At 59.8% G+C, this 10630-nt stretch overlaps 1 protein-coding gene and 1 long non-coding RNA gene across 2 annotated transcripts; both read right to left on the bottom strand.

The window, feature by feature from the left end:
* Positions 1-2800: 2800 nt before the first annotated feature.
* On the bottom strand, positions 2801-4238 carry LOC125157889 (melanoma-associated antigen 9-like; the record flags this gene model as incomplete). Its single annotated transcript, XM_047844972.1, has 2 exons — positions 2801-3063; positions 3181-4238. A coding segment is annotated over one exon (945 nt), but the record flags the coding sequence as incomplete, so codon positions are not given.
* A 236-nt stretch (positions 4239-4474) lies between these two features.
* LOC125157499 (uncharacterized) lies at positions 4475-5765 on the bottom strand. The gene is made up of 3 exons (XR_007148985.1): positions 5716-5765; positions 4766-4868; positions 4475-4607 (listed from the first exon to the last, which is right to left on the bottom strand). It is a non-coding gene; the product is annotated as an uncharacterized LOC125157499 (long non-coding RNA).
* Positions 5766-10630: the final 4865 nt, after the last annotated feature.

The raw sequence follows: 10630 nt of genomic DNA, 5'->3' as shown, positions 1-10630 counted from the left end.
GGGTCTCAGATGGTTGCCTTCCCTTTTATTCGTTTCCCCCACTTCCTGCATTGGTCTCTTCGAAATGTTAATGCTGGTTAGTTGCTCCGGCACAGATAGGCCCCAACAAAGAGTCCTTTTTTCTTGCCCCCACGTAAAGTTCTACTCAGAGAATGGTTTCAGGTGGTTGCCCCCTTTTATTCCTGCTGCCCCCCTCACAGTTTCTGCTTTGGTCTCTTCCTACTGGTCCTGCTGATTAGGTGTTCCTGCTCAGAGAGGCCCCAACAAAGAGTCCTGTTCTCTTGCCCCCAGTTCAAGTTGCCCTCAGAGTAGTTTCTCAGTTGGCAGCCCCCCGTTTATTCCTACCGCCAACAAAGTTCCGCCTCGGTCTCTTCCACGTGCTCCTGCCGGTTAGTTGGTCCTCTTCAAATAGGCCACAACAATGAGTCCTTTTATCTTTCCCCCAGGTCAAGTTGTCCTCAGAGTAGGGTTCCAGTTGGTAGCCCCCGTTTTATTCCAGCCACCCCTCCCCAGCACACACTCCCATCTTTGGTCTCCACCAAATATTCCTGCTGGTTAGTTGGCCCTGTGCATTTAGGCCCGAGAAAAGAGTCCTGTTTTCTTGTCCTCTAAATCAAGTGGTCCTCAGAGTAGGATCCCAGTTGGTAGCCCCTCCCCCCCACTTTCTGCTTTGGTCTTTTCCAACTGTTCCATCTGGTTAGTTGGTCCTGCTCAGATAAGCCCCAAAAGAAAGTCCTGTTTTCTTGCCCCCAAGTCACGTTGTTCTCAGAGTTGGTTTTCAGTTGTTAGCTCCCCTTTTATTCATGGTGGCCACACACTTCCCACTTTGGTCTCTTCCAACTGATCCCGCTGGTTAGTTGGTGCTGCTCACGTAATGCCCTGATGACACATCCTGATTTCTTGCCCCTAGGTCACATTGTCATCAGAGTAGGCCTCAGTTGGTAGCCCGCACGTTCCACACCCCCTCCTCAGGGGCACAGTTGTTCTCCAGGAGGACCACCCCCAAGACCAGCACCAGGAGGCTGGCCGTGGGCATGCCCTGCCTACTGCTTAGCATCCCATCACATATCAGGCCAAGGATGGTGACCAGGAAGAAGGAGTGGTCTCTGGCGTCCGCTTCCTTCACGTCAACACCAAAGACCAGCTGCAGATACTCGCAGGCTTGGTGGAAGATCACGGAGACGTGGTCCTGGTCATCTTGGCCGACCGCCACCAGCATCTCCGCCTGTGTGGTCGGTCGGCTGCTGAGTGGGATACTTGAGGAGCAGGAATGCCACCAGGTCAGCCAGCCTCATGCCGAATGCATCTGGGAGCGAGGGCTGGGCTCCTTCTGGGGCCCCTCTGGTGCTGGACCCCTCCTCATCGGGGCTGCTGGGGTCCTCATCGGACTGGCTCCACGGAGCACCTGCCATGTCAGCGGGGGAGGGGCAGGCATTCGGAAGGCTCAGACTGACTCTGTTGAGGGGCCCAGGCTCCCTCTGTCCTCCTTCTGCATCCTCGCCAAGAATGGCCACAGGGCCCAGGCCCTGCCCTCTGCCCACTTGAGGTGTCCCAGCCGCCTCCCCCCGCCCACACACACACACACACACCCCCCGTGTCTGTGAGACTCCACTGTGGAAGTCTGGCCCGACTCATCCACCCAGATGCCCATCCTGCCCATGGCCCTTCACAGAAGGACGCGGGTGCCCGAACTCTGGCAGGTTCCTTCTCTGTGTCCTAGGGACCTGAGTCCTTCGGTCCTCCCCCCATGTCCCTTCTTGGACCCACCACCCGGCCTGTGCCCCTGCCCTTTCTTACCTGGGATCCTGTCCCTCACCCCAAGGTCCTCAGCTCCCTCAAACCACCGAGGTACGGTTGAGTGGACACAGCCTGCGGCCGCCCTCTCCAGAAACCCCGGCCTCAGCGGGGCCTGAGCGCCTCTACCCAGGGTGGGTGGGTGTAGTAGGCCCTACCGCTCTCCCTCAGGTCCAGACACCAGCTCCAGGATGAGCCTGGGCCCGTCCCTCTGGGTCCCCGAGTCTACCACCCTTAGCCCCGCTGGGAGAAGGGCTCCGCCTGACCACCCTGCCGGGGTCTCTCGGGCTGCCGGCTGGACTGACCTGGATTCCGGGATGGGGGGCCGGCCGTGCTCCCTCACATGTCGACGTGCACGCCTTGCTGCCCGGCCGGGCCCCTTCTCTCTGCCGGCCCGAACCAGGCATCCCAGACTGAGGCTCCCACCTCTGTCACCATCCTTTCCGGGATCCTCACCTTGACTCTGACCGGCTCGGGCCGTGCCCCCGCCCTCTGCACAGCTGAGTCTGTGCGCCTCAGACCCAGGCTCTCACTCCCCGCCTTCCTGGAGACAGAGGCAGGGAGCACACCGCAGCCACTGTCCCCTCCCCGCTACATTGTGATCAGCTGCCCAGAAGGCATCGCACTGAACAGAGATCCCAGGCCAGCCTGGCTCGGGCAGGGCATCTCCACTGCAGGGCTCCCCCCCTGGAGCCCCACCGCCTGAGCCTTCTTTCATTTCTTCTGTTCCTCTTAGGGGACCTTTCCCTGCCTTCCCATGGGGACCGCAGCTGCTAGATAGTCACCTATGGGTGGGACGTGTCCTGCCTCTCCTAGTGTCCTCACTGCCAACACAGGGCCCTTCTGAGCGTGAGCAGAGCTCAGCGAATGTCCGGCCACAAATGTCCCAGTGAGCTGGGGACCTCTGCTCAGATCGAGTGTCTCCTCCTTTCTTGGAGACCCAAGCAAAGGCAGGCACACATCTCTATGTCCCTTGTCCAGAATGACAGATGACAAGGGACAAGAAGCAAGAACGAACATCTTTTATTTCTCCATGTCCTGAAACCATCCGTTTACTGCCAGGGTCTTCACGTTTGCAAGACATCCCTGTCTGTGCCCAGCCCAGGCACCGCGATTCCCTTCTGGATCCCGAACGAGGACGGAAGGGTTCCCAGCTCGTTGCACCAAACGGCACAACTCTGACTCTTGAACACCTGTGGCGTGGGTGCCGCTCCCACACTGAGCCCGAAGCTCACGAAAACTTCTATGACAAGGAACGACATCTGAAAACTTCCTCGAGGAAACAAAGATCGATTTCCGAGGCCACGTAGACAGAGAACAAGAACCCACCCAAACGTGCGCTTGGCCCCGCTTTCCCCCAAGCCGCCCTGGCCCTCCACTACTCACAACGCCCAGCGCCCGCTCTGCTCGCACTCGCAGGGGAGAAGTGGCCTGGCTGCGTGTCCCGCAGGAGAAGCTGCTCGACCCCAGGTGGGAACGGGCCCGGCTGCCCCTCGGGCTCAGGCCCGCTCTTCCTCATGGCTCACAGCGTCTTCGGACAGACACGGAGACCCGGGCTGCCTGCTGTTGACCGCCAGGATGTGCTGCAGCACTTGCACGCCGCTGGTTTCTGCGTGGGCCCTGGGACCCCACAGGAACTCGTAGCGTGCGGGCTCGCTGCCGGGCACCTGCCGGTACTCCAGGTACCCTTCCTGCACCCAGACTTCGGTCAGCAGCTCCCTGGGCTCCCCATAGAATACGTGCTCCCTGCCGGCATACACCCCCATGACCCCCAGCGCTTCCCACACCGCCTCCTCAGGGGCACGGTCGTCCTCCAGGAGGATCACCCATAGGACCAGCACCAGGAGGCTGGTCTTGGGCATGCCGTCCCTACCACTCGGCGTCCCATCGCAGCTGAGGCCCAGGATGCTGACCAGGACGTAGGAGCGCTCGCGGGGGTCCACTTCCTTCACGTCGACTCCAAAGACCAGCTGCAGATACTCGCAGGCTCGGCGGAAGATCACGGGGAAGCGGTCCTGGTCATCTTGGCTAACCGCCGCCAGCATCTCCGCCCGTGTGGTCGGCTGCTTGGTGCGATACTTGAGGAGCAGAAGCAGCACCAGGCCGGCCACCTTCACGCAGAGCGCATCTGGGAGCGAGGCCTGGGCCCCTGCCGGGGCCCCCCAGGTGCTCGACCCCTCCTCATCGGGGCTGCTGGAGCCCTGGTGGGACTGGCTCCCCGAAGCGCCTGCCATGGCACTGGGGGAGGGGCAGGAGCTCCGAGGGCTCTGGGGAGGAATCGGGGACCCGGCAGCAGCAGACCCCTCCTCCAGGGGGACCAGAATGAGGACAGAGCAGGAGGAGGACAAGGAGGAAGGAGAGGAGGAGGAGGAGGAGGAGGGAGATGGGTATCCCCCCTCCTCCTCCTCTGCTTTCTCCTCCTCCAACTCCTCCTCTTCCTCCGACTCCACCTCCTCCACCTCCAACTCCAACTCCACCTCCAACTCCAACTCCTCCTCTTCCAACTCCTCTTCCTCCGACTCCACCTCCTCCACCTCAACCTCCACCTCCTCCACCTCAACCTCCACCTCCAAATCCACTTCTTCCACCTCCTCCTCCTCCGCCTTCTCCTCCTTCAACTCCACCTCCTCCACCTCCTCCTCCTCCTCCTCCTTCTTCAACTCCACCTCCTCCTTCTTCAACTCCAACTCCTCCACCTCCCTGTCCTCAGGCTCTGGCAGCGGTGCATCCCATGGCAGTGGGACCTCTCTTGGCTCCTCCTTCAGCTTGCAGAACACACTGCTCTCACCCAGGGGCATGATGGTCGCCAGACCCTGAAGACAGAAGAGGGGTGGCTCCTCAGGGGGAGGCCCAGCCCACCCAGACCCCGAGCTCCCAGGCCTGAGAGCGGGGCTGCGTGGGGGTTGGGGGCCGAGGGGTCCCCTCTGGGGTGGGATGGGCGAGCCCCCGGCCCCACGCGCGGGGCACGCACCTCGCCTGGACAACCGACTGGCACGCGGCCGCGCCTCCTCTGCTCTGTGACCTCAGGACTCCTGCCTCAGACCAAGGCCTCAACTGCAGAGCTCGCAGAGCCCCTGGAAGAGGGAGGGAGGGGGGGAGGGAGGGGGCGCCTCAGGGTCTCAGGGTGGGTGCAGACCGCGAGCATCGTCCCGGGCCCCCACCCCCCACTGCGGCCAGGAGATTCTGGCCAGGACTCTGGGCGGCCCCGCCCCGGGAGCCCCCACACCCCCACCCCCCATCCAGCCTGGGCCTGCCCCTTCTGGACCTCCGCTGACAGCCAGAGCGGACCCGAGCGGCAGGGCAGGCCTGGGCCCTAGGCAGGTGTCCTGGGCTGCGAGGCAGCGCCTCCTCTCTCCCCTGCACCCCGGCCAGGGCCCGGGATCCTGCCTCGGCTGACCGGGGTCCAGCCCCGCACACCAAGGCCCTCCCCTCGCCCAGACCCACCGCGGGGGCGGCTTTCCGAGGGCGGCCCCGGGGCTGGGGTCCAAGGGGCCTCCGGCCGTCCTCCCGCAGGGCTCTCCCGGGGAGCCCCGGGCCCGCTGCCTCCCACCACAACCCTCACGGCCCGGCGAGGTCCGGGCCAAGGCGGCTGGCGTCGCACGAGGCGACCAAGTCCGGGGAGGCCCGGGGCCGATGGCGGGGGGCTCACGTGGCTTCCTTGGGGGTCCCTCAGCCCTATCCTCTCGTCCCCATCCGGACTCCCTGGGCGGCCTGGGCCTCGGGCTCTGCCGCCTGACGCCGGCTCCTCGCGCGCAACCAGCTCTCAGTCGGGCTGGGACCCAGAGCCCGAGTCCGCCCACGCCTCACGCCCTGGTCACAGTCGTCGTGGTCGCGCCGCCCTGCGGCCTCCACCGCCGCCCCCACCGCCGGACTCATTCCCCTCTGGGTCCCGGCCCCCTCGCTCCTCCCTCTGGGCCTCACCTCGAAGCCCACGAGGCTCTGCGCCCTTCCCGCGCCTGACTGGATTCGAGGCGCGGCCGGAAGACGCCGACGCCGACGCGACGCCGACGCCGAGGCCCAGGCCCCCTCGCCCCGCCCCGCCCCGCCAGTCTCTTGAGACCCGGATGCGGAAGTCCAGACACCCCGCGGGGCCTCATTCCCACTAGGGGCTTCCCTCGGCTGCCGCTAGGGGTCGCCTTCCGGGCCGGGGCCTGCGTTCTGGGGGCCAGAGTCCCTCCCTCGGTGTTCCCTCCGAGGCCTCCTGCACCCCGGGGACGGCCTGTGTGCGTGGCCGCTGACGATGGGAACTCGTGCCCCTCAGACCGCGGTCTGAAGGTCTCTGGGACGCACCGCCCAGGCTCAGTGACGGGGCGCCGGCCACCTCTGGCCGCCCGATGCAGGGGCTCCCCGGGCCTGCGGCACGGACTGACTTCGTAGCTCTGGGCTGGGGTGGACCTGGTCTCCTGACAGCACCTGGGCCCTCCTCCCCTCTGCCCACCGGAGCGGCTGCTCCCAACAGACAGCGGGTCCTCGGTTCTCCCCAGCTCACCCATCCGACCCCCACTCCCCCGTCCAGGTGATCCGAGACCCGGATGCCCAAGTCCAGCCTCGCCCAGTGTCCCCATCCCTCCCGGGGGCCTGCGCGGACTGACTCTCTTGTGGGGTCCAGGTTCCTTTGCCTGCAGGTCCCTCTGTTCCTCATTAGGAATCGCCCCGGGACACGGGCCCTGCCCTCTGCCCACCTGAGGTGTCCCAGCCACCCCCCGCCCCCTGCGCCTCCTCCGGTGTCTCTGAGACCCGGCTGCAGAAGTCTGGCCCGACTCTCCTCCGCGAGTCCCCATGCCTCCCAAGGGCCCTTCTCAGAAGGCCTGAAGTCTTGAACTTTGGGGCGTCCCCTCTGTCCTGGGGGCCCGAGTCCCTCAGTCCTCCCTCTGACCCCCACCTGGACACCGTGGCCCCGTCCTGTGTCCCTGCCGTTTCCTGACCTAGGATCCTGTCCCTCACCCCAAGGTCCTCAGCTTCCTCAGATCCCCGGGGCACAGTTGAGTGGACGGGGCCTGCGGCCACCCTCTACACGTACCCCGGCACCCGCGGCCCAGGCTGATCTCCTCTCCCCGGGGCGGGATGGGCCCTGCGGATCTCCATGAAGTCCCCACACCTGCTGCAGAAGAGCCTGGGCCCGTCCCCCCTATTATTCCTGCCGCCCCGCCACACACACTTCCGACTTTTCTCTCTTCCAACTGTTCCTGCTGGTTACTTGGTCCTGCTCAGATAGGCCTGAACAAAGCCTCCTGTTTTCTTGCTCCTAGAACAAGTTGTCCTCAGAGGAGTGTCTCAGTTGGTAGCCCCCCTTCTATTCCTCCCCCCTCTCTTCTTGCTTTGGTCTCTTCTAGCTGTTCTTGCTGGTTGGTTGGTTCTGCTCCGACAGGGCCCCAACAAAGTGTTCTATTTTCTTGACCCCATGTCATGTTGTCCTCAGAGTACTGTTGCAGTTGGTAGCCCCCCCCCCCCCCGTTTATTCCTGCCACACCCCCACACACACATTTCTTGCTTTGGTCTCTTCCAACTGTAATCACTGGTTTGTTGGTCATGCTCAGATATGTCCCAGCAAAGAGTCCTGTTGCCTTGTCCCCAACACAAGTTGTCCTCAGAGTAGGGACTCAGTTGGCAGCCCCCCTATTACTCCTGCTCCCTCCCACTTACCGGTTTGGTCTCTTCCAACGATTCCTGATGTGTAGTTGGTCCTGCTCAACAAGCCCCAATAAAGAGTCCTGTTTTCTTGCCCCCTGGGTCAAGTAGTGTTCCGAGTAGGGTCTCAGTTACTAGCCCCCTTTCATTCCTGCTCACCACACTTCCTGCTTTGGTCTCTTCCAACTCTTCCTGCTGGTTAGATGGTCCTACTCAGATTGGCTCCAAATAAAAGTCTTAATTTACTTGCCCGCTTTGTCCAGTTGTTCTCAGAGTATGGTCTCAGCTGGTAGCCCCCCTTTTATTCCTGCCCCCCAATTCCTGCTTTGGCCCCTTCCAACTGTTCCCACTGGTTAGTTGGTCCTACTCAGATTGGCCCCCAAAGGGTCCTATTATCTTGCCGCCAGGTTAAGTTGTCCTCAGAATTGGGTCCCATTTGGCAGGCCCCCTCTTATCCCCCCGCCCCCATTTCCGTTTGGTTCTCTTCCAAAGGCTCCTGCTGGTTATTTGCTCCTGCTCAGATAGGACCGAACAAACAGTCTTGTTTTCTTACCATCTAGATCAAGTTGTCCCCAGAGTAGGGTCTTACTTGGTACCCCCCCCCCCTTTTTTTTCCCTGCCCTCCCACTCTGTCTACTTTGGTCTCTTCCAACGGTTCCTGCTTGTTACTTGCTCCTGCTCAGATAGGGACCAACAAAGAGTCCTATTTTCTTTCCCCCAGGTCAAGTGGTCATCAGAGTAGGGAGTCGGTTGGTGCCCCCCCCCTTTTATTCCTATTGCCCACCCCACACTTCCTGCTTCGGTCTTTTCAACCTGTTCCTGCTGGTTAATTGGTCCTGCTCAGATAGGCCCCAACTACGAGTCCTATTTTTATTCCACTAGGTCAAGTTGACCTCAGAGTAGGATTTCAGGTGGTAGCCTCCCCTTTTATTCCTGCCTCCCCCTTCCTGCTTTGGTCTCTTCCAACTGTTCCTATAGGTTAGTTTGTCCTGCTTGTGTATGTCTCCACAAAGAATCCTATTTTCCTGCCCCTAGGACAAGTTGTCCTCACAGTTGTGTTTAATTTGGCACCCCCCTTTTGTACCTGCTGACCACGCCCCACACACACACACTTCCTGGTTTGGTCTCTTTCAACTGCTCCTGCTGATTAGTTGGTCTTGTTCAGTAAGGCCCAACAAAAAGTCCTGTTTTCTTGGCCCCAGGTCAAGTTGTCCTCAGAGTTGGGTTTAAGTTTGTAGCCCCCCTTTTAGTGCTCCCCCCCCCTACACTTCTCACTTTGGTCTCTTTCATCTCTTCCTGCTGGTTAGTTGGCCCTGCTCAGATAGGCTGCACCATGATTCCTGTTTTCTTTCCCCCCAGGTCAAGTTGTCTCCAGAGTAGGGTCTTAGTTGGTAGCCCCCTTTTATTCCCGATCCACCCAGTTCCTGCTTTGGTATCTTCCAAGTGTTCCTGCTGGTTAATTGTTCCTTCTCAAGTAGGCTGCAAGAAACAGTCCTAATTTCATGCCCCTAGGTCACATTGTTCTCAGCATCTGGTTTAATTTGGTAGTCCCCTTTATATTCCTGCCACTCCTCCAAACACACTTCCTGGTTTGGTCTCTTCCAACTGTTCCTGCTGGTTAGTTGGTCCAGCTCACATAGGCACGAACCAAGAGTCCTGTTTTCTTGCCCCCGAGGTCACGTTGTCCTCAGAGTAGGGTGTGTGTTGGTTGCCTCCCTTTTTTCCTGCCCCCCCCCCACTTCCAGCTTTGGTCCATTCCAACTGGTCTATTGGTTACTTGGTCCTGCTCACATGGGCCACAAAAGGGAGTCCTGTTTTCTTGCCCCCAGGCCAAGTCGTCCTCAGATTAGGGTCTCAGTTGGTAGCCCCCGTTTATACCTGCCCCGGCAAACTTCTCGCTTTGGTCTCTTCAAGTACTCCTGGTGGCTAGTTGGTCCTGGTCAGATAGGCCCCAACAAAGAGCCCTGTTTACTTGCCCCAGTTCAAGTTGTCCTCAGAGTAGGGTCTTCGTTGGTAGCCCCCCTTTTACTCATGCCTCCCACACTTCCTGCTTTGGTGTCTTCCAGCTCTTCCTGCTGATTAGGTAGTACCGCTCAGATAGGCCAGAAGGAAGAACCCTGGTTTCTTGCACCCCAGGTCACGTTGTCCATAGAGTAGGATCTCAGTTGGTGTCCACTTTTATTCCTGCCTCCCCATTTCCTGCTTTGATCTCATCCAACTGTTCCTGCTCGTTAGTTGGTCCGACTCAGATAGGCCCCAATAAGAGTCATGTTTTCTTGCCTCGTGTGTCAAGTTGTCCACAGGGTAGCATCTCAATTTGTAGCCCCCCATTTGTTCCTGCCCCCCCCCACCTTCCTGGTTTGGTCCTTCCAGATTTTACTGCTGGTTGGTTGGTTCTGCTCAGATAGGCCACAACAAAAAGTCCTACTTTCTTGCCACCAAGTCAACTTGTCCTCAGAGTAGGATTTCAGTTTGTAGTCCCCCTTTTATTCCCTCCCCACCCCACTTCCTGCTTTGGTCTCTTCCAACTGTTCCTGCTGGTTAGTTCGTCCTTATCAGATAGGTCCCAACAAAGAGCCCTGTTTTCTTGCCCCCTAGATCAAGTTGCCCTCAGAGTATGGTCTCAGATACTAGCCCCCCCTTTTATTCCTGCCCCCCACACTTCCTGCATTAGTCTCTTCCAACTGTTCCTGCTGGTTAGACATCAATCTCAGATAGGCCCCCCCAAAATGTCCTGTTTTATGGTCCCCAGAGTCAAGATGTCCTCAGAGTACGGTCTCAGTTGGGAGCACCATTTTTATTGCTGCCCCCCCGACACTTCCCGCTTTGGACTGTTCCAACCCTTCCTGCTGGTATAGTTGGTACTGCTCAGATAGGCCCCATCAAGGAAACATATTTTCTGCCTCCTATGTAAAGTTGTTTCCAGAGTAGGGTCTTAGTTGGTAGCACCCCTTTTATAGCTCCCCCCCCCCAAGACCACTTCTCAATTTGGTCTCTTGCAACTGTTCCTTTATCCTGCTCAGTTAGGCCCCAACAAAGAGTCCTATTTTCATGCCCCTAGGTCAAGCTGTCCTCAAAGTAGGGTTTAATTGGTAGCCCCCTTTTTATTCCTGCCACCACCACCCCCAACACACAGTTCCTGCTTTGTTCTCTTCCAACTCTTACTACTGGTTAGTCGGTACTGCTCAGATAGGCCCCAAAATAATCG

Source organism: Prionailurus viverrinus, chromosome X (genome assembly GCF_022837055.1).
Source record: "Prionailurus viverrinus isolate Anna chromosome X, UM_Priviv_1.0, whole genome shotgun sequence".
In the NCBI taxonomy this organism is placed as follows: Eukaryota; Metazoa; Chordata; class Mammalia; order Carnivora; family Felidae; genus Prionailurus; species Prionailurus viverrinus.
This window is presented reverse-complemented; position numbering and strand designations above follow the sequence as displayed.